General features: G+C 38.9%; 1 protein-coding gene and 1 pseudogene across 5 annotated transcripts in view; one reads left to right on the plus strand and one right to left on the minus strand.

Annotated features, from left to right (window-relative positions):
* Positions 1 to 24,850, plus strand: part of RhoGAPp190 (Rho GTPase-activating protein 190) — a 1,293,865-nt gene that overhangs the window by 1,185,949 nt on the left and 83,066 nt on the right. For 4 of the 5 annotated variants that reach the window (XM_068226122.1, XM_067140451.2, XM_068226124.1 and 1 more), the window contains one exon: positions 15,993 to 16,043. The exons of the other annotated variant lie outside the window; for it this stretch is intronic. In XM_068226122.1, coding sequence (XP_068082223.1) covers positions 15,993 to 16,043 — 51 coding nt within the window. The remainder of the gene's footprint in view (positions 1 to 15,992; positions 16,044 to 24,850) is intronic. 5 annotated transcript variants of the gene reach the window in all.
* On the minus strand, positions 12,248 to 12,363 carry LOC136865003 (5S ribosomal RNA; annotated as a pseudogene).

Below are 24,850 nucleotides of genomic sequence, written 5' to 3' on the forward strand. Positions count from 1 at the left end.
TGCAGATTTAATACATCCTGATTCATGTTAATTAGTGCTGTGTCATCTGCATATGAAACAACTGACTGTGACACAACATTTGGTGATTCATTAACAGCAACATTAAAGAGAAATGGGCCAGGTACAGATTCTTGTGGCATGCCCGTCATAACATCTTTCAATGTGGAATGTCACCTGTTACTTAAATATATCTTATTTACATCCAAAGTGGGACTATTTCTGCCATAATACTGAAGCTTTCCCAACAAAATGTCATGATTTATACAGTCAAATGCTGTACTCAAATCGCATAAAACCAGAGAAACCATTTTCTTATTTTCAATGGCTGTTAAAATTTTATTGACAATTTCCAGAACAGCAAATGTAGTACTTTTACACCATCAGAATCCATATTGATTACTAGACAACAGGGTGAGAGTTTCAAAGTAGTTACTAAGTTGACTGTAAATAACCGATTCAACTATTTTAGATAATATGGGAACAGTTGAGACTGCACGAAATTTTGGGGAAGATGTTTGTCACCACTTTTGAAGACCGGAATAACTTTTAAATTTTTTAGCATATTCAGAAAAAAACCAAACTTTAATCACTTATTGATACTAAGCACTAGTGGTTCAAAAATCAGATGTATTGTTTGTTTAATAATGTAATTGGACAACAGTGACAGTCCATATGTTTAGAATTTGATCATTTTAAAGCCATCTTTATGATCTCATTTGACGTTATGTTAACCCAATGGAAAGTATGTCCCCTGATTGATGTGGACCCAACCCAATGATTGCAGGTATGCCTGTTAGATTAACCTTATCACCTATTTCTTTCACTGTGTTCAAAAAATAATCATTCACAGTATCTGGATCCAGTAATATACCATGTGTATGACTAGGCGTATTCTCCTGTGCTATTATATCCCAAGCATTTGTTGGACGCACTTTCACTGTATGTTTCACAAGCTCATTTTTTTTACAAGTGCAAGTTTAGTTTGGTAAAACTTTTACACCTGAGATATACTTCATACGCATCTTTCTGCACATTCCCTTGCACCCAAGAATTTTTATAAACTTTATACAGAATCAACATCCTTTCCCTTATTTGGGTCAATTCGTCAGAATACCAGTTATGTTTCTTATTCCTAACTGTGCACACGTTATTGACCTTTGCCACGGGGGAGCAAGAATGCCACACTTCAACTTACGTTTTAAAGAAAGTTTTAATTGCAATTTCAGTCTTTGTTTTGCCACTTTGATTTTCATATAAAAAATTCCAGTTTACTTTCTTCAATCTTTCCCTGAATACCTTAATGTAACAATCTTTCTCAGTTCTTGTCCATGAAATGTCAGGCTCCCTATTGGTTCTTCTGTCTAAGGCAAATTCTTCTGGCAAAAAGAAAGTACCAATGGTTCATGATCAGCAAGAGACTCTCCAACGAGCTTGACATTGTACATATTTCTTGAGAAATTGACAATGTTATCAACATCATATAGGCTTTTGGGTTTTTGCCATGTCAAGAAAATAATCAACTGTCCACGAGAAAGGCTTCACAAACAATGAGGTTTCAATTTAGACGTTATAATAGAAGTGGAAATGATACGTTCATTCGTCACCAGATGGCTCCCCGAACGCAGTACAGCGTTAGCGTTCGAAGCGGAAGCTGACAGAACCATCATAATCAGTCTGAAAGGGTCACATTAACATAACAGGTGTACGCTCAGATGAATGTATGACATTGACACAAGCTTGAAATGAAACATCTGGTGTTGAGGAACGTACGAATTTGGAAAATACTGAAACGAAATAACAATAGTGAAGGGACAGGGAAGGGAACTATCTACGTAAATCCTTAATGGCTGGCAACCAGGTATTACTTAATTGATAGCCAGTGTCCCACCCCTCCTTTACCGCACAAGTATAACACCAGGAGTAGAAATGTTACTCAGGCAGGAGATGCCGGAACAGTCAGTTCCACTTAGCCCCACCTTGCCAAGTAAGTTATCTCTTAGTTGACATATCAACTACTGAAATGTCTTATCATTACGCGTGTTTCAAAATAATAATTTTAACTTCTCTTTTATTTAATTACAGACAGTGTACCTCCCAAAAGCTATTAATCAATTCTACAAGTAAGAATATTCACACATGATTGTTCGTAACGTCAGGACACAGTTCAACAATTATATGCACCAGCCTGAACTTGGATTTACGACACCGCTTTACGTGACAAAAAACATACGATCAATTTTCAAATGTTACAGCATTCAATTCTCAACACTCAACTTACCCAAATTATTCTCAATCTCTAGCTGTTGTTTATAACTATTGGACATTGTTTTCGTATCAAGTTCAGATACAGAATTCTTGGCATTATTATACCCAAAGAGGATTACAATCTTTATCATGACTGTTACTAGCCCAAGACCTGCAAAGTCATGATCTTCGTTAAAATATTCTTTTAGTTTTCATTTACATTTTTTAAATTTATTTCCCATGAGGACAGACACTATTTATTCTCAATACTCCTAGTTTGTAATAGACATTTTTCTATATTATAATTGTAGAATGTTAACTTAAGATGATTTTAAAGTGTAACATTTTCAGTGTATTCCTTGTATGATTGGTTAATGATTTGGACTTTTGACCTTAAGGTTACTTACAGGCTGATGATGCCCTTAACAAGGGGCGAAACATGTTCCTAAGAAGTGGACATAGTATTATGTAAATTTCACCCACGTAGCATGTGGCATGTATTGAATAGGTGGTACAATAGAATAAATTATTTCGTGATAATTTGCTTATTTCCACAGCTTCCTGTATAATCCTGGACCTGTAGTGTCTAGTGTGGGTAAGAGCTCGAGCATCTTGGAACATGACATCATGACCCGACGATAGAGCATGCTCAGCTATTGCTGATTTTTCTGGCTGGTTGGGACTAATATTACGTTCATGTTCCTTGATACGAGCTCCAGTGGACCAGCATGTTTATCCAATGTATATCTTACTGCAAGTACAGGGAATTTCATATACCCCAGGGTGTAAAAGTGGAGACAATTTGTCTTTGGTTTTACCCAGACTGTAAGCAATTTTAGTGACTCTGTCAAACACGTTTTTTTATATTGTGTTTGCAGAGAACCAGGTTTCATTGAGACAGAAATCTAAGTTCTTCCGACTAGCTCAGAAACAGACGGTCTCTCGCACAAACCCAGATGCTTGTAAAACTGTCGTCAATCTTTCCAAGAAATCCTTGGACGAGAACCAAACGGCAGTTCTAGCTTGGGGTATTAATTTCGCTGTCTCTCCCTCTAAAATTCCCACTGAGGAGTTAATTACTTCCGTTGAGGCAGCCCTCCCCAAACTACCTACGAATGAGGCTGAGGAGTTAAGACAGAAATGTGTGAGACTCATAAGGTGCACTGTTGTACCCGCACCCAATTTAACAAGACCATAATAATAATTACTAAATTAATGTTGTAATGGTCCACATCGAGACTCTTTCACGCACTCAATGAGTATGCTCAAGATGCTAAGAATTTAGAGCCTAATTTATTCTCATCATTTCATCCCAGTTTTTAATGTCAGTTGTATATATTTGTTAATTTGTTTTATGTCAATTGTGTGCGTGTACATTTATTTAGTTATTAGATGTTTGATATTAAGGCTGAAGATGACCAGCCCAGGCTGAAACTAGTCCCTAGTTAATTTAAATCAAAATGTTGCATATATAGTATCGAAAGGTGGACCATTACAACATTAATTTAATAATTATTATTGTGATTACAATTCAATACGGATAAGAACCATGAAGTTTATATCCTTGATTGCAATTTGACAAGAGGTGAGAGGAGAGCTCTGAAGGAATTTAGAGATGATTCTGAACTGACCATTCTCTCAGCTGATAAGAGTAATGCGACAATGGTTATGGACACTGACAAGTATAAGAATAAGATGTTGGCTATATTGTCAGAGCTGCTTTACAGACTGAGCTCACGTAACCCTACCACTCATGTGTCCAACGCCACCATGAAGCTCTTAAGGCAATCTTCAGTTCCAAAAGAGGAGGCTGAACATCTGTCCCCAGGGGATGCAGTGCCATCTAGATTATATGGACTTCCTATCATCCATAAAAAAGATGTTCCCCTCAGACCTATTGTCAGTGTGATAGATTCTCCTACGTATGCTGTGGCTAAATACCTAAGCAAATTGCTTCAGCCACACATAGGAAGTACTGAATCATACGTCAGGGACTCTCGGTATTTCGTCAACAAGCTGTCAACCATAATCCTTCAGTCTGATGCACTTTGGTGAGTTTCGATGTGGAGTCCTTGTTCACTAACCTGCCGATTGACTCGGTCATGTCTCTCATTGAACACCTGTTCCATGAGGACATTACTAAGCTATTTTACCACTGCATGACTTCCAGCTATTTCTTGTGCAGTGGGAATTTTTATGAACACACGGACGGAGTGACTATGGGAAGTCCACTTTCGCCCGTAGTGGCTTATTTCTTTATGGAGCATTTTGAGGAGGAGGCTGTTGCTTCGGCATCCATCGAACCTGCCTGTGATATGGTGGAGGTATGTTGATGATACATTTGTGATTTGGACAGAAGGTCCTGAGAAACTTCATCTATTTCTAAACCACCTAAATCAGCAACATCCTTCAATTAAATTCACTATGGAGATGGAGTTGGATGGATGCCTTCCTTGCTTCGATGTTCTAGTAAGAAGGAAACCGGATGGCCACGAACCTACTACGCTGGCGTAGCAGGGGGAGAGGTGATACTCCCACATGGCGCGTCCCAGGTGGCGGATAGGGGGGGTCCTAACCGGCTTGCTGGCGGACTTGAGGGAAATAAAATACCTCTGCGGACCAAACACACTACCCCCTGCGGGTGGGGGACGCACATGTAGAATACACCCGCGGTATCTCCTGCCTGTTGTAAGGTGCGACCAAGGGATGATTGAATTAGAACCATGAAACTACTCTTGATTCGTACCAGCATGCGGGGAACACCATGGGTTGCATGTACTTGCGAGTAGTATCACTAAATTGGTACGAAATAGGTTTGTGATTTGTTGCAGTAAAAAGCCTGGCCTGGTGGATTCCAGTACCCGTGCGTTGTACCCATGTGGGAAACACCGCGGGTCTGGGCGTAACCTGTGAGTTGTACGGCTATATGAGTGGCACCGTGGGTCAGCGTTGCCTGTGATTGGTACCCACTATGTAAGGAACATCACGGGAATACCGGCGCCCGTGACTAGTACACCTAGGTGAGGAGCCTTACCGGTTTGCGTTGGCTATGAGTGGCGCCATTGTGTGAGAAACACCATAGGTCTGCGTTCCCTGTACGAATTGCAATACTTGTGAGTAGTACCATCTTGTGTGGACCACCGTGAGTCTTCGCTACTTTTGATCAGTACCCCAAAATAACAAATACCATGGTTCTATTTTACTCGCGACATCTACCATTCTCTGGGGCCTTAGACGTGAATTTAGCACTCCTTCAGACATCAAGCTTCATTGTGCTTTATAAATGGTCCCTTGGTTAGTAATACTCTAATTAACTACCTTCTTTTTGAGTCTGATCCATGTTTTTGTTTTTTTGTAGGGTTTATGTCCATCCATTCATTCTTCATGACATTTTATTTTGGTCAGTGGATGAATTTGAATTTTTTGTTATTTCATTTCGTACCATTAGGGGCCGATGACCTCGATGTTAGGCTCCTTTAAACAACAAGCATCATCATCAAAACTGGATGGCTCCTTAGGACATACAGTCTATTGTAAGCCTACCCACACAAATCGCTATCTTCATGCAGATTCTCACCACCATCCAGTACAAAAACAAGGCATTCTCACGACACTCACCAAGAGGGCGAGACAAATTTTTGAGCCATCAAATATCCAGATGGAGATGGATACACTCAAAATCATGTTCAAGGGTAATGGTTACAACGATTTGCAGATTCATAGAGCCCTGCATCCCGGAGAAATGACCAAGCAAAACTCACAGAAGGAAGAAGTGAAGGGAACTGCCTACCTGCCTTACATTCATAACACCACAGATCGAATTGCCAAGGTCCTCCGCAAACACAATATAAAATACATCTTTGACACCGTCACTAAAATTGCTCATAGTCTGAGTAAAACCAAGGACAAATTGTCCCCACTTTTACATCCTGGGGTATACGAAATTCCCTGTACTTGTGGTAAGGTATACATTGACTAAACATGCCCGTCCATTGGTACTCATATCAAGGAACATGAACATAATATTAGTCCCAACCAGCCAGAAAATCAGCAATAGCTGAGCACGCTCTATCGTCGGGTCATGATGCCATGTTCCAAGATGCTTGAGCTCTTACCCACACTGGACACTACAGGTCCAAGATTATTACGGAAGCTGTGGAATTACGTAGAAATCCTAACAATTTCAACAGGGACACTGGCTATCAATTAAGTAATACCTGATTGCCAAGCATTAAGGATTTACGTAGGTAGTTCCCTTCCCTGTCCCTTCACTATTGTTATTTCATTTCATTGTTTTCCAAATTCGTACGTTCCTCATCGCCAAATGTTTCATTTCAGGCTTGTGTCAATGTCATACCTTCATATGTGCATACACCTGTTATGTTATGTGACCCTCTCAGACTAATTCTGATGGTGTTCTGTCAGCTTCCGCTTCGAACGCTAGCGCTGTACCGCATCCGGGGAGCCATCTGGTGACTTCCATTATAACGTCTAAATTCAATCAATCAATCAATACTGATCTGCATTTAGGGCAGTTGCCCAGGTGGCAGATTCCCTGTCTTTTTTTTTTCCTAGCCTTTTCCTAAATGATTTCAAAGAATTTGGAAATTTATTGAACATCTCCCTTTTTAAATTATTCCAATCCCTAACTCCCCTTCCTATAAATGAATATTTGCCCCAGTTTGTCGTCTTGAATTCCAACTTTATCTTCATATTGTGATCTTTCCTACTTTTATAAACGCCACTCAAACTTATACGTCTACTAATGTCATTCCACGCCATCTTTCCGCCGACAGCTCGGAGCATACCACTTATGTCTCATATATTATTACAATATTTATAAGTCCACCTGTTCAATACAATACAATATAATCCACTATTTCATATGGTAAAAATTTATACATAATACATAAAAGGCAATGGTACATGTTTCACCCTACTTTACGGGCATCATCAGCCTATATCAATCTTAAAAATAATACATATGGAGTCTTTCCAATCTTCTAAATTATAGGGTAAAATGTTGAACAATGATTTCGTAAAATATTATACAATAACATCTAAAACAACAATATTGCACCAAAGTGTGTTAAAAAAAAAATCAGTAAATTAACAGTTTTTGAGGATTAAAACGTTGTTAAACATGAATATTTGAGAGTTTAAAACTAAAATGGATCCTTTTGTTACATATCATTAAGACTGTGACGGCCTTGAGTGCAAGCACAATCATCAAAGGGGGATGTTTCTTCCATTCCCATAATATGAATCCAAGATGGTAAAATCACTGTCAGTTATTTAAAACAGAAGTGTGAACGTAATAAATATGTTAAAATGTATACGGTTGATATATCTGAAAGTAGAAAAGAAAATGGAACTTCTTGTGGAGGCGTTGCTAATGATGGCTAATGACCATATGAAATAGTGGATTATATTGTATTGTATTGTATTGAACAGGCGGACTTATAAATATTGTAATAATATTTGAGACATACGTCAACTTCAATATGGAACCAAAATGAGAATAGTTACTTGTAACATACCACTTAGTCGAGCAGCTCTCCTTCTTTCTCTCAGTTCTTCCCAGCCCAAACTTTGCAACATTTTTGTAACGCTACTCTTTTGTCGGAAATCACCCACAACAAATCGAGCTGCTTTTCTTTGGATTGTTTCCAGTTCTTGAATCAGGTAATCCTGGTGAGGGTCCCATACACTGGAACCATACTCTAGTTGGGGTCGTACCAGAGACTTATATGCCCTCTCCTTTAGATCCTTACTACAACCCCTAAACACCCTCATAACCATGTGCAGAGATCTGTACCCTTTATTTACAATCCCATTTATGTGATTACCCCAATGAAGATCTTTCCTTATATTAACACCTAGATACTTACAATGATCCCCAAAAGGAACTTTCACCCCATCAACGCAGTAATGAAAACTGAGAGGTCTTTTCCTATTTGTGAAACAACCTGACTTTTAACCCCGTTTATCAACATACCATTGCCTGCTGTCCATCAAACAACATTTTCGAGGTCACGTTGCAGTTGCACACAATCTTGTAATTTATTACTCTGTAGAGAATAAAATCATCCGCAAAATGCCTTACCTCTGATTCCACTCCTTTACTCATATCGTTTATATATATAAGAAAACATAAAGGTCCGATAATACTGCTTTGAGGAATTCCCCTCTTAATTATTACAGGGTCAGATAAAGCTTCACCTACTCTAATTCTCTGAGATCTGTTTTCTAGAAATATAGCAACCCATTCAGTCACTCTTTTGTCTAGTCCAATTGCACTCATTTTTGCCAGTAGTCTCCCATGATCCACCCTATCAAATGCTTTAGACAGGTCAATCGCGATACAGTCCATTTGATCTCCTGAATCCAGAAGATATCTGCTATATCTTGCTGGAATCCTACAAGTTGGGCTTCAGTGAAATAACCTTTCCTAAAACCAAACTGCCTTCTATCGAACCAGTTATTAGTTTCACAAACATGTCTAATATAATCAGAAAGAATGCCTTCCCAAAGCTTACATACAATGCATGTCAAACTTACTGGCCTGTAATTTTCAGCTGTATGTCTATCACCCTTTCCTTTATACACAGGGGCTACTATAGCAACTCTCGAATCATCTGGTATAGCTCCTCCAACCAAACTATAATCAAATAAGTACTTCAGATATGGCACTATATCCCAACCCATTGTCTTCAGTATATCCCCAGAAATCTTATCAATTCCAGCCGCTTTTCTAGTTTTCAACTTTTGTGTCTTATTGTAAATGTCATTGTTATCATATGTAAATTTTAATACTTCTTTAGTATTAGTCTCCTCCTCTATCTGGACATTATCCTTGTAACCAACAATCTTTACATACTGCTGACTGAATACTTCTGCCTTTTGAAGATCCTCACATACACACTCCTCTTGTTCATTAATTATTCCTGGAATGTCCTTCTTGGAACCTGTTTCTGCCTTAAAATACCTATACATACCCTTCCATTTTTCACTAAGATTTGTATGACTGCCAATTATGCTTGCCATCATGTTATCCTTAGCTGCCTTCTTTGTTAGATTCAATTTTCTAGTAAGTTCCTTCAAATTCTACTAACTTCCACAGCCATTCCTAACTCTATTTCTTTCCAGTCTGAAACCTCATTGTTTGAGAAACCTTTGTAGTGGACAGTTGAGATTTTCTTCTGATGATGCAGAGCAAAGTTCATTGGGAAACATAAAGAATTTCACGTTATTTTCTTGACACGGCATAAGCCCAAAAGCCTCTGTCATGTCTGTAAGTACAGGCTGTGAAAGCATCATTGGCAGCAATAATATTATCAATGCACGCATTATTGCGTTCAAATGTTTTGTTTGTATAGGTTAAATCTTAAAAGGTTCTAAAAGGTTCTTGAAGTTTGTTCGTCTGACTTTGCCATTTCCATATATTAAATCACCACAGACAGCTATTTTAGTATAAAATTTTAACAATTTTTCCATAACTATTTCAAAATTTGCAAGAAATAGTTTAACATTGCCCTTCGGAGATCTATACAAACTTAAAATCATTAGCTTCTAATGTATTACTTTAACACCTTAACCTTAACAAATTCCAGCACCCCCGTTCTTCTTATTACTTCTACACATATCATCTGCCATAATATACCCATTGGGCACAAGGAGTTCAATTTGATCTTCTACGAGCCAATGTTCTTACATGCATACCACATCAATTTTTTTCAGTTTTACAGAAATGTTCTAGTACTAACACTTCATTTCTGACACATTGAATAATATTAACCTGCAGGATAGTCAGTAAACTATTGTCAATTTCTATCTCCTGGACACTACCAGTATTCTGGATATCATATTCCACAATAGGCCTAGTAGTAGATTTGTTTCTACAGGTTCATTGCTTTTACTGATCTGATAAGAACCTAACCTAGTCTGTCTACCTTGCACATTAACGCTATTCCGCAATACCGTTTTAAAGAACCTAACCTGTATAGACTACCATGAGTATTAATACCATTCCTCGACTCGAGCACAACAGACCGACCTACATCAGTCACTTATTCTGGTTTTTTTTTTGTTTTTTGTTGTTTTTTTTTTTTTTTTCGAGAAATGGGAGCAGTTTCACATTCTACATATTGAATTGCATTAACGAACTCTATTATACTATTTACAACATACGTTTTTCCCCAATCTATTTAGGTGCAGAACCTGAAGGTATAAAAATATTCTTCCTAAATTACTTATATCTACATATTTTACATTCTTGAAGTACCTACATATTTTCAAAAGTTCTTCATGAACCTTGTTTACCTCCTTGTTAACACAAGACCATGCCGGAAGATAGTGTCTGTGAGGAACAGAAAATACCACAACATTGGTGTGATGTAACTGCTGTAGTCTTGATCTGAGAGAAGAGATCATTCCTCGTGCATTGTTTCTTCCCATGTCGTTAGTCCCTGCATTCGACCCTGACTTCATTTTTATGGATGACAATGCACAACCGCAATGAACGGTGCAGGTGGAGGAGCTTTCGAAACAAGAGGATATTCGGCAAATGGACTGACCTGCGCTTTACCCGACTTAAATCCCATCGAGCATGTGTGGGACCTGTTGTTATTACAAGATATTAGAATAATTCCGTTTCGACAGTTTTCACTTTACAAAGGTAAAATGAAATGTATCCTCCTAATTGAATACATTATACATTCCATCAATAGATGGAGTAATCAAATTCAGTCTGGCCCCGCGGTGTAGGGGGCAACGCATCCGCCTGTCACCCAGCGGCCTCGGGTTCGATTCCCGGCCAGGTCAGGGTTTTTTAATTGTAATGATTAATATCCCAGGCCTAGGGACTGGGTGTTTGTGACGTCCTTAATCTTCCTTTCCTCACACACAACATTCCACACTACCGCTATTCCAATTACACACAGGTTCATACAAATTGGTTCCAGCAGGGGCAAAAGATCCACATGGGTCGACGCCCCAAACAAATAGCATTTCAAAAGAAAAAAGAAAAAACGTAATGCCGTACCTTCATCCTGAAAGGTTCAAGTTACTTTACACACATACAGTATACCAAGGAAGTTGGTCGTTCGATTAGGGGAGTGCAGCTGTGAGCTTGCATTCGGGAGATATTGGGTTCGAACCCCACTGTCAGCAGTCCTGAAGATGGTTTTCCGTAGTTTCTCATTTTCACACCAGGAAAATGCTGGGGCTGTTCCTTAATTAAGGCCACAGCCGCTTCCTTCCCATTCCTAGCCCTTTCCTATCCCGTCGTTGCCGTAAGATCTATTCCTTTTCACAACAGCTATTTCCTTCTTTCTGACATTTCAATCCATATACAACTATGTAAGTATAATCAGGCAGTCTTTGCCAGAAGAATGTTCCAAGCAATCGGTGCCAGTGTACAAGTATTGCCCAGTTACATGTGTCGACGTAGAACGATCATTTTCAGCGTATAAATTAATTCTGTCTGACAACAGAAAGTCATGGACCCCTGAAAACATTGAAAAACTGTTAATAACCTACTGCCATGAATCATTTTACAAGGAATGAAACATGTTTATCAATTTAACACTGAGTTAAAATTAAATAATGCATTTAGTAAGTGTATTTTGTTTTATTTTTAGTGCATACTTTTGTGTATATTTTCAAAAACTTTTAGTGCATATGTGCATGCATATTTTTGGAGGTTTTAGTGCATATGAATCCGGGCCCTAGTCATAACAATTCGCTTCAGACGGGCGTTTCTACAGAGCATAGAATATACATTAAAAATATATATTTTTTAGTTAAAACAATTCATGTCAGCTTAACTATTTTAAGTATTTTATTATTAAACAAAACCCAGGATCCTGGCTATTTTGATCTTAGGTAGTAGGAACAGAGGCTGAAGATGCCTAGGCGAAACATGTCCCGGTTAAGATGTAACAATAATGTAAAAACGTTTATATAAATTAATAAAAAACATAATGTATTTAAAAGGGAATTGAGCCAACAGCACGTGGTGTTCCCAAGCAGTCACCCATCCAAGTACTGACCACGCCCAATGTTGCTTAACTGCGGTCGGATGAGAACCGGTGTATTCAACATCTTATGGCCGTTGAAAAAAGGTGGGGGGGGGGGCATACAGTGTATGTATTCGGAAGGGATACCTGCTGCTCGTGATATAATTATACCAAAAATAAAATTAAAAATGCTTTTCCAAAAAAACTCATACAGAGCAGAAAAGTTAAGGAATCTGATATTTTTGTGCTTACATTCTGGTAGGTAAAGGTAACAATGTTGCCAGCTTACATTACAGATAGAAAAACACTTATTTCTGCTGTTAATGCCGGCCCCGTGGTGTAGGGGTAGCGAGCTTGCCTCATACCCGGAGGCCCCGGGTTCGATTCCCGGCCAGGTCAGGGATTTTTACCTGGACCTGAGGGCTGGTTCGAGGTCCACTCAGCCTACGTGATTAGAATTGAGGAGCTATCTGACGGTGAGATAGCGGCCCCGGTGTAGAAAGCCAAGAATAACGGCCGAGGGGATTCGTCGTGCTGACCACACAACACCTCATAATCTGCATGCCTTCAGGCTGAGCAGCAGTCGCTTGGTAGGCCAAGGCCCTTCAAGGGCTGTAGTGCCATGGGGTTTGGTTTAGGTTTGCTGCTAATACAAATGTTTTAAAAATTGCAAAATGTTTTAACATGAAGGAGTTAAGAATATCTTGTTGGTAAAAGATACAGTATTTAATAATTGTGAGATAGATAGATGCTCAACCCTTGTCCTGTTTCTCTATGGGGTTGGGTGTGAAGTGAGACGAATCTTCATTGCTAGTTTTACTACCAGATGCTTGCGTCCGGGAGATAGTGGGTTCGAACCCCACTGTCGGCATCCCTGAAGATGGTTTCCCATTTTCACACCAAGCAAATGCTGGGGCTGTACCTTATTTAAGGCCATGGCCACTTCCTTCCCACTCATAATCCTTTCCTGTCCCATCGTCCCCATAAGACATACCTGTGTTGGTGCAACTTAAAGCCAATTGTAAAAAAAAAAAAAAAAAAAAAAAATTACGACTATATGCCCTTCCTGACATCAACCTCATCTGAGAATTTAATGGGATAAGATAAATGACGTGATATATGATATTAGGAAGGGAGAGAATGAAACCTGGTGTTGGCACTTAACCTACTCCTGTCAAATAGCACCAGTGGGTCTGCTCAAGGCTTAATGTGCCCATCCGATGGGTGAATCACCATCAAGAATGTCATATGGCTTCACTCCATATGAGCACTGTGGAGAGTTTTGGAATTTAATCCAGGATTATGTCACGCAATCTAGTGATTAGAAATTGTATACTACCACCTCCCCTAGCCTGCCTGCCAATATTCTGGTGGCAACATTTTTTCGACTAACAGGACTCAATCCGGCTAACCACGGTGCCAGACCATATAGACTTCAGCACCATAGTGATCATTGATACCAGGTGGGCATTTAATAGTCATTAGATACATTGACAAAATTGATAAACTAGTAATGCTGGGTGTTAACTGCATTGTGCATGCCATATACTGTTGAACTTGTTACATGCTACTCTCTCGTGGATGAAATTGAAGTGATGCATCACGCAGCCACTGGCACTCCCTTGACCCTTAACACATACAAACACCGAGCTCGATAGCTGCAGTCGCTTAAGTGCGGCCAGTATCCAGTATTCGGGAGATAGTAGGTTCGAACCCCACTGTCGGCAGCCCTGAAGATGGTTTTCCGTGGTTTCCCATTTTCACACCAGGCAAATGCTGGGGCTGTACCTTAACTAAGGCCACGGCCGCTTCCTTCCCACTCCTAGCCCTTTCCTATCCCATCGTCGCCATAAGACCTATCTGTGTCGGTGCGACGTAAAGCAACTAGCAAAAAAATAACACATACCAACCTAAACCAAACAGTCTTCTACACAGTGTCTTTATGCACGGAAGTAGTGCTCATGGGATCTCGGACACATACTCAAACAATTGCCACCAGAGCATATATCAGTTTGCGCGCTCATTCAAATCCGGGCAGAATAAGATAATGCATACATTTTTTGAAATTTAAATTCAATATAAGCTGTTCTTTAGAGGAAACATTTCTTATATTCTTTCATCATTACATTGGTAGTGCTATGGCATACCGGCGCTACCTCACAAATCGCCCCTGGATTGCTGTATTCACTTACAGTGTTGTGTTTATGCATTACTAGCAGAGTACTGGACATTTCCTGATGCCCTAACAGAAGAAGCAAAAATAACTGAATTTGAGATGGCTCCTGTAGTGGTATGCCAAGAATGGACATTGTAAGATTCCATTCACCAATGAAAAATTGTTCACTATTAAAGAGAACCTTAACTACCGGAGTATCAAGATGTGTGCTGGAAGTTCATAAGGAGTTCATGGGAGAGTTCCTGGAGTTCAGAGAAGTCACCACCCTTCCTCAATAGTGGCTTGGTGAAGGTTCCATCAGATTATAGTTTTGTGAAAAAAAATTACTTGTGCGTATGGAATCTGCCTTGGACCTTCACGTGATGAAGTTTAACGAAACCATGTTCAAAAATACACTACGGAGCTTCCAACAGGCTTCCACTCCAGTTTATAAAGTGAGGAAGATGTATCAGTGAGAGTGTTAAATAAGCTTCACTTCATCTTCATTGCTTATTCCTCTTTCACAAACACAATTACAAAATATGGTGAGGACTGAATGTACAGAAAGCTCTCCTAGGTGGGAGCAGGGATGTATTTTCGAATTAAGATTCTCGATGTAGCAGTAGATGACTGGCTGGTGAGATTTTGCAGCTGTGCATGTTCTAAAGGTTAACATCTTGAAAATTAATTGGTGCCATCTGTGTGCTTGTATGTAACATACTAAAAGGTAGTTGACAAATTACAAATTATACTCCATCTGTTCTCAAAGCAGTTTTTGTGTGACAGTATTTATAGTCAGACAAGGTACATTAAGCTTGGAAATGTACTTCTTAAATGTATATTGTATGGACCAAATTTGATTTTGTATCAAATATTCCAGATGGTAGTTCCTCTTCATGCTTATTTCAGTTGTGTGTATATATATATATATATATATATATATATATATATATGTGTGTGTGTGTGTGTGTGTGTGTGTGTGTGTGTGTGTGTGTGTGTGTGTGTGTGTGTGTGTGTGTGTGTGTGTGTGTGTGTGTGTGTGTGTGTGTGTGTGTGTGTGTGTGTGTGTGTGTGTGTGTGTGTGTGTGTGTGTGTGTGTGTGTGTGTGTGTTTGAAGTAAATTTCTCTATTAGCTGAATCCATTCCACAGTCATATAACATGCTTATATCACTGTAAGCTGGCTACTAATATACCCATATAATACTAGTGGAATTCTTCTAATTACTCATTCATATATAATATAGAATAAAATGTAAATGTGTAAAGTATGATTGTGATGGCTTCCAGAGGTTCTGTTCATTACTGGTGAATTCAAGTTGCTGATATTATATCAATTTTAATGGAAATTTGAAAGAATGTAGATTTTGTATGTTTAAAATAGATCATAATATTGAGGCATGAGACTTCCTTAAATGGTTCACAGAAAATAATCATCAGTGACTTGTATGTCAGAAATAGATGTATGTGATTTTCTTTTCTTTCGTTTTTATTTCTGTACATTATTTTTATATATTTTTTAAACATACACATGGTATGTTGTTCTTGAATTGATTATTCAGGGTTTTTTTTCCAGGTGCGAGAAGAATAAACAAACAGGTGTCAACTGCCTATCTCAACTTAGAAGGTATCATATATATATCCTCTAAATAGATGAAATTTTTCCTTAGTTGTATGTTATTTGTAAGATCTGATTTCCTGGTGGTTCTGGTAGACTTCATTTCCCTGTGCCTTTTCTCAAGAAGGTGATCAGATAAAAACATATTCCAAAGAAGTGATGTGGGCCCATTCTTCCTTTAAGGGATTAGTTTAGGAGGTGGTGTGGGAACAAGATTTTTGCTAGTATCTTTAAAGAAAGAGATATCTCTAAATTTTTACTCTCACTTATGTTAAATCCCATGAAAAAGTATAAAGTCAGTGTGGCAGTATTAATAAATTTTCACAATATGAAAGTATTAACGTGGCTAGCTTATACATATTTTGTAGAGAAATACAATTTTCCTTTGCAGTTATTTCCCTAGTGACCCTCCTGATACAGGCCTCAGTTATCCACTTCCATTGTTCTCACAATATGAGAACCATATTGGATATTTGATGAACAGATTGTCGTCACAGAAAATTCTTTTCTAATAATGGCTGCTTGGTATTCAGTGCACTTACAGATTGCAAATATCAACAGTCCTTTTTATCACCTTCTCCCTACTCCTGTTTTTTTAATCCTCAAAATCCTCATCCCATTATTCAAACTGTTAGTTTGTTTACTTGTTCCCAGATTCTGGAAAATATTTAGTGATATATATATATGATAGGTGTATATTCTCACTTCTTGGCCTCAGCACTATGTATAGATTTATGCCCTGTTCTAAGGCCTTTCCTACCACCTGTCCTATGTGGAGGGATATATTTATTATTGCATGTGTCTGTATTGGTTGATGTTGCATGGAAATGAGGTGTATATTAAGGCAAACTAAAATGCCCATCCAGGAATCAAACCCAGGGTCTTGTGAATTGAAGTATGCTGCACTGACAATTCATTCAAGGAACTGAAATAATAATAATAATAATAATAATAATAATAATAATAATAATAATAATAATTACTCAGTTGGCCGCTTTGCTTGTAATGTAGGTCACTTATGAGCCTCCTTACTAAATATTGAGCATTAATTGTAACCTTGGATTTAAAGGTGTAGTATATCATTGCATGGTTCATGGTGTGGGTTACTGTAGTCACGTCCTAGTTCATGAACCATGGGCAACGGCTGAATGGTCTAGTAAGTGGTCCCGAGAGTCGGGACACCAGTTACTATGGAATGGGAGTGGGCATCTTGAACGTATTCCGAGACATGGCCCTCCTTGTGCTCAGGCGGCTAGGACTACACAATTCACTGGTGGTCCATAACCCATTAGAGGAGAGATGCTCACTTGGACTATGTGCAAGTAGGGTAGCATCCTGCTTCATGAATTTACTGAGCTCAGAACATTTTAAGCAAGCCTCGGACCTATGGGAGTAATGGAGTCCCACTCCCATTTGACAGGCGAGGGACTCCTTGGAAACAACTTGGCGAATGAAATGGAATTCGATGGGGAGCTATCAGTATTAATGCGGCTTATGGAAGAAAGAAAGTAGAACTGGCTGAGTCAGCAAAGAGGATGCATCTGGGCTAGGAATAAGTGATATTCGGGTAAGGGGAGATAACGAGGAAGAGATAGGATATTATAAAGTGTACTTGACGGGTGTTAGAAAGGGGAGGGCAGAATCTGGGGTAGGGCTCTTAATCAGGAATACCATTGCATGCAACATAGTTTCTGTTAGGCACGTAAATGAGCGAATGATGTGGGTAGATTTGTCAGTTGGAGGAATTGGGGCTAGAATTGTCTCCGTGTATTCACCATGTGAGGGTGCAGATGAGGATGAAGTTGACAAGTTTTATGGAGCATTGAGTGACATCGTGGTCAGGGTGAACAGCAAGGATAGAATAGTGCTAATGGGCGATTTCAATGCGAGAGTTGGGAATAGAACTGAAGGATACGAAAGGGTGATTGGTAAATGTGGGGAAGATATGGAAGCTAATGGGAATGGGAAGCGTTTGCTGGACTTCTGTGCTAGTATGTGTTTAGCAGTTACGAATACATTCTTCAAGCATAAGGCTATTCACCGCTACACATGGGAGGCTAGGGGTACCAGATCCATAATAGACTATATCTTAACTGACTTCGAATTCAGGAAATCTGTTAGGAATGTACGAGTTTTCTGGGGATTTTTCGATGATACAGACCACTATCTGATCTGTAGTGAACTAAGTATCTCTAGGCCTAGGGTAGAGAAAGTGAAATCTGTCTGCAAACGAATAAGTGTAGAAAATCTCCAGGGTGATGAAGTTAGACAGAAGTACATGAATTAGATTAGTGAGAAGTTCCGAACCGCAGACGCTAAACAGGTTCAGGATATAGAAAGTGAATGGGTGGCATACAGGAATGCTGTAGTTGAAACAGCAAGGGAATATCTAGGAACAACTGTGTGTAATGATAGGAAAAGGCGAACATCTTGGTGGAATGATGAAGTGAGAACAGCTTGTAAACGTAAAAAGAAGGCTTATCAGATACGGCTCCAAACAAGGTCCAAGGCATACAGGGATTTGTATGTAGATGAAAGAAACAGAAGGAAACAAATAGTTGTTGAATCCAAAAAGAAGTCGTGGGAACATTTTGGTAATAAACTGGAAAGGCTAGGTCTAGCAGCAGGGAAACCTTTCTGGACAGTAAGAAAGAATCTTAGGAAGGGAGGAAAAAATGAAATGAACAGTGTTTTGAGTAATTCAGGTGAACTCATAATAGATCCCAGGGAATCACTGGAGAGGTGGAGAGAATATTTTGAACATCTTCTCAATGTAAAATGAAATCATCCTGGTGGTGTTGCGAACAGCCAAGCTCATGAAGAGGAGGAGGAAAATGATGTTGGTGAAATTACGCTTGAGGAAGTGGAAAGGATGGTAAATAAACTCCATTGTCATAAAGCAGCAGGAGTAGATGAAATTAGATTTGAAATGGTGAAGTATAGTGGGAAGGCAGGGATGAAATGGCTTCATAGAGTAGTAAGATTAGCATGGAGTGTTGTTACGGTACCTTCAGATTGGACAGAGCAGTAATTGCACCTATCTATAAGCAAGGGAACAGGAAGGATTGCAACAACTATCAAGGTATCTCATTGATTAGTATACCAGACAAAGTATTCAGTGGCATCTTGGAAAGGAGGGTGCAATCAGTCGTTGAGAACAAGTTGGATGAAAACCAGTGTGGTTTCAGACCACAGAGAGGCTGTCAGGATCAGATTTTCAGTATTCGCCAGATAATTGAAAAATGCTACGAGAGGAATAGGCAGTTGTGTTTATGCTTCGTAGATCTAGAGAAAGCATATGACAGGGTACCAAGGGAAAAGATAATTGCTATACTGGGGGCTATGGAATTAAAGGTAGATTATTAAAATCTATCAAGGGCATTTATGTAGACAATTGGGCTTCAGTGAGAATTGATGGTAGAATGAGTTCTTGGTTCAGGGTACTTACAGGGATTAGACAAGGCTGTAATATTTCACCTTTGCTGTTTGTAGTTTACATGGATCATCTGCTGAAAGGTATAAAATGGCATGGAGGGATTTAGTTAGGTGGAAATGTGGTAAGCAGTCTGGCCTATGCTGACGACTTGGTCTTAATGGCAGTTTGTGCCGAAAGCCTGCAGTCTAATATCTTGGAACTTGAAAATAGGTGCAATGAGTATGGTATGAATATTAGCCTCTCGAGGACTAAATTGATGTCAGTAGGTAAGAAATTCAACAGAATTGAATGTCAGATTGGTGATGCAAAGCTAGAACAGGTCGATAATTTCAGGTATTTAGGTTGTGTGTTCTCCCAGGATGGTAATATAGTAAGTGAGATTGAATCAAGGTGTCGTAAAGCTAATGCAGTGAGCTCGCAGTTGCGATCAACAGTATTCTGTAAGAAGGAAGTCAGCTCCCAGACAAAACTATCTTTACATCGTTCTGTTTTCAGACCAACTTTGCTTTACAGGAGTGAAAGCTGGGTGGACTCAGGATATCTTATTCATAAGTTAGAAGTAACAGACATGAAAGTAGCAAGAATGATTGCTGGTAAAAACAGGTGGGAACAATGGCAGGAGGGTACTTGGAATGAGGTTATAAAGGCTAATTTAGGAATGAACTCGATGGATGAAGCTGTACTCATAAACTGGCTTCGGTGGTGGGGTCATGTGAGGCGAATGGAGGAGGATAGGTTACCGAGGAGAATAATGGACTCTGTTATGGAGGGTAAGAGAAGTAGAGGTAGACCAAGACGACGATGGTTAGACTCAGTTTCTAGTGATTTAAAGATAAGAGGTATAGAACTAAATAAGGCTACAACACTAGTTGCAAATCGAGGATTGTGGCGACGTTTATTAAATTCACAGAGGCTTGCAGACTGAACACTGAAAGGCATAAGATTCTATAATGATAATGTATGTGTGTGTGTATGTATGTATGTATGTATGTATATCATTGTCTTTGAATTATGCACGGTGTTAGTTGTCTGTTGATTTAATTGCTAAAATTGACTGTTTGATGAATTATATCTGAATGAATATGGGGTGTCAAGTACCCCTTCTTTATTCTTATTCTTATCGTCTTGGCATCATAGAGTGCACATTACAAATATATTTGATACTCTGAAATAATGTGATGTCAAACCGTATATAAATATTATCATACAAAGTTTACAGCCTCTCATAGTATATCTTGGTAATAAGAATATTCAAAAGTAAATAGAGTTTGGGACAGGCACAAATACCCAGTCCCTGAGTCAGAGGAATTAACCAGATGCAGTGAAAATCCCTGACCCAGCCAGAATTTGAATTCGGGGCCCTCTGAACCAACAGCCTTGATGCTGACCATTTAGCCAAGGAGCCAGGCTTAAAAATATCTGGACTATACTTTTTTTATATTTGTGTAGAAGAAAAGTGATTGCAGTTTTCCCACTATTCACTGTAATGTATTTATTTTATCACTTCATGGTCGATGTGTTTCATTTTCCCACAAGAACTGCCAGTGTTCATATTAATTTTGTATAGTTGGGCAATATCTGTTACCATCTAGGTGCTTAATCATCTGCTAGAATTTAGAGCTGCCTTTACCAGTAACTTCCTCCTACTGCAATAAAGATCTTGTGTATTATCAATGCAGAAGTGTTCCTAAAGGAAAGAAAAGTGGCTATAAATAGACAGAACCTACAGTGTTGCATTAAGGCCACTATTTTTTATCTTTACTTTTTTTTTATTGCAGAAAAGGGCTTTCGATAACCTGCCGTCCTAAGCGAATTGAACGTATGTGCAAAATACTTGTTTGGAGATAATTGACATCTTAGATTTTGAGCTGCTTTACCTCTCTTATGCTGTACGTAAAGCTGCCATTTCCTTAACATGTTTATTGTATTTTATAGCAGAAATATTGGTTAAACAAGGGAAATGCAAGTCACGCTATTTTGGCTATGTTTTAAGTTACTGTATATCATAACCAGCAATTTTGTAACATACACCAAACAAAATATGGCTAATATTCAGAATTTGATTCTAGATATGTTAATTTGGGTATGAAAAATCACTGAAAAATGGCCCTAAAAGCCATAGAGTACACTTATTTCAAAAACTCAAATTTTGCAGATACATTGAATTTACTTAGGATGGCAGTAAACATGATAGAATATGTCATGATATGTAATAATTTATAAATAATTTATTCATTCTCATAGAAATTTTTTTAAATCTCCAGTGCCGCTAATGTACAATAAACACTAATTGGGTTCAAATACTATTTTATTTGTTGTAAATGAATCCAATCAGAGGTAATTAAAAGTATAGAATGCAGTTGTAATCCTGATGTTGAATTGATCTTGTTGTAAGTTCCTTTCAGCTTCTGTTTTGCCTCCATCATTAATACCAAATACTGACTTATTAGCAATGGCTGTGATATACAGTCAGGGCAGTTGAGACAATAGGGCCATTTTACACATCTGTGCTGTTTTGAGTTAATCAGATTTAAAAGATTAACGTAAATCAGAAATCATACTATCAATGTTTTGAGGGTGTTTGTAACTTTATTACAATCACACATGTTTACAGAGTAGTGTTTTAGGAGAACTTCATGAATATGAAGTTTGTAACTACAGTGATATGCAACACTGTACAGATGTGCTTTTCCAAAAAAAATCTGTTTTGGGCAGTAATGTCTCCAGCATTTATGTTCATGGAGCTGTGAGGGAAACTGCCTTTGTATGGTAATGTTCTTTTTAAACAAAGCATTTAATTACAAATTAAGCAGCAGTGATGCTTACTAACCAAGAATACTTTAAGGGGCACCTTAGTTCCCTTGAGAGACAACCACAATCATTCAAGTATTTCAACATCGTCCTCATCCTCTCCGTTAGAGGCACACTTCTGTCCTGTGAAAAATGAGTGATGGAAAAGACAGTAAAGATATGATGTAATCGTACTTTTCTTACCGATTCCTGTTGGGGCATCACATTTTGCATTAAGAGCAAAGGGATTCACAGCACCTGCACTTCTACCTCTCTTTTGAAAACTGGTGGATGCATATACTGCATTCTCAAGATTGTATGTATAGGCAACATTCAAAACTTGTGGGTGCCTCCTGGAGATATGAAGAACAGATGCATCAGAACATTTTTATGGCTCACCATTTTCTGTCTTGGTCTTCTTGTTAATGGCTGGTCTGGGAGTAGACAGGTCTTTGAAGTGTGTAATGTCCATCATAATGTGTAATTTCCTGGTTATCTTTGCTTTTTCAATACAGTCAGCCCATTCCACAGGTGTATGAACAAGTTATCTGTGACTTCGTACATATTGTTCAATGCAACCAAAGTCCCTATTGTATGAGAGATAGATATGTTACACAACAGGAAAATGAGTATAAATGTCCAGTGTCTCCAGAGGTAAATGAGGCACTATGCATAAAAAGCAGTATCCAATTTTTATTTTGTCCCTTGCAGTTTAGGTAAAATAATATGAAATTATTTGCCCCTAATATTCCTACTCTCCAGGTATTTCTGTATGAAACTTGCAATCTCCTTGGATTCTCTCTTTGCCTTTTATTTGGACCAAAGGTGTGTGTACCACATGTCATTTCCACAATAGTGTATCCCAACTTCATAAATCCGTAACTTCGGCAATAAAAGGCGTGGTTGTCTGCTAACTTGGGTGGAATCACCTGCACATCTTGTATTTTCATTTGTTCAGAAGTAGATTTACAATGGTGCAGTTCGTTTTGTCTTGTACGATATAAATCTGGTATAATAATTTTGTGTGGCTATTTCTAGCCGAATGCAGCCCGTGTAAGGCAGACCTTCTGATGAGGGTGGGCGGCATCTGCCATGTGTAGATAACTGTGTGTTATTGTGGTGGAGGATAGTGTTGTGTGTGGTGTGTGAGCTGCAGGGATGTTGGGGACAACACAAACACCCAATCCCCCGGGCCATTGGAATTAACCAATGAAGGTTAAAATCCCCGACCCTGCCAGGAATCGAACCTGGGAGCCTTTGAACTGAAGGCCAGTATGCTGACCATTCAGTCAACGAGTCAGACTGGTGAATTTCCCTTTGCTCTTTCTGTAGCAATATCTATCTCCAGCATATCACCTGTTGGGCAAGTGTTCGACAACTGTAACTGAAATGCAGTATTACACTGTTCACAGAAAATGCAGCAGAACTTCTCAGCACTCTCATATACTTTTCCTTTATCTTGACACCACTGAACATAATAATCAAGATACAAAATATTGTCGTATCACAGGTCAAAAACTGTGCGTGCGTGCGTGCGTGCGTGCGTGCGTGCGTGCGTGCGTGCGTGTGTGTGGTTGTTTTTTTTGTAGTTGGCTGTAGTTGGCTTTGGTATTTTCACAGTGTATCTGAAAAGTCCCTGAATGTCTGAACTGCTTCATGATGATACTTGTTGGCACAGTTGTGATATTTACCTATTGGAAGAAATGAGAGAAAAAAATATTAATGTAATATTGGGTATTGTAGCAGTGCCAAAGTAAAATACTGTTATTCATATCAAGTATGTAGCTGGCCCTGTGGTGTAGGGAGGCCCCGGGTTCGATTCCCGGCCAGGTCAGGGATTTTTATCTGCATCTGAGGGCTGGTTCGAGGTCTGCCCTGCCTACATGATTACAATTGAGGAGCTATCTGACAGTGAGATGGCAGCCCCGCTCTAGAAAGCCAAAAATAACAGCAGAGAGGATCTGTCATGCTGACCTCGTTATCTGGAAGCCTTCGGGCTGAGCCACGGTCGCTTGGTAGACCATGGCCCTTTGGGGCTGTTGTGCCATGGGAGTGTGTGTTATATATCAAGTATGTGGTATAACGTATGTCTGCCATTTCTCTTTGGAGTAATAATTCCATGCTTTAGATGGATCTGGGATCTCTTTACTTGATGTTTCATGAAATCATTGAAATGAAATAAACATGACTGCATATTTCAGTCACAGAGACTGTTCTGCCTCAGTGTATCAGAAATACATTGAGAACTCAATTTGACATTTTAGAAGATAATAATATTTTTGTAGGTCTGTTTTTATTCCTGTGATGGAGTAAGGAGGTACAGTAGTGGCAGTAATAGGATGTGGAAACATAACAATAAGGTATTCCAGTAAAGATAACTTACTGTTGTTCTTTAGGCAGTTTCTTCTTTATTTGGAGAAAATATTGTGTGCTCTTGCTTTTACTTTGGCCCAACACTGCATCGGACAATCACAAGCAGGACCAAATTTCCTGGCTGCCTGGATTTTGTCTCGATTCTAGGTCTCATGTTGTAAGCCCAGATTGAGTCTCTGTTCTGCTTCAGTAGATTTCCACATTCACTAAACCTGCC

This window comes from Anabrus simplex, chromosome 2 (assembly GCF_040414725.1).
Source record: "Anabrus simplex isolate iqAnaSimp1 chromosome 2, ASM4041472v1, whole genome shotgun sequence".
NCBI lineage: Eukaryota > Metazoa > Arthropoda > Insecta > Orthoptera > Tettigoniidae > Anabrus > Anabrus simplex.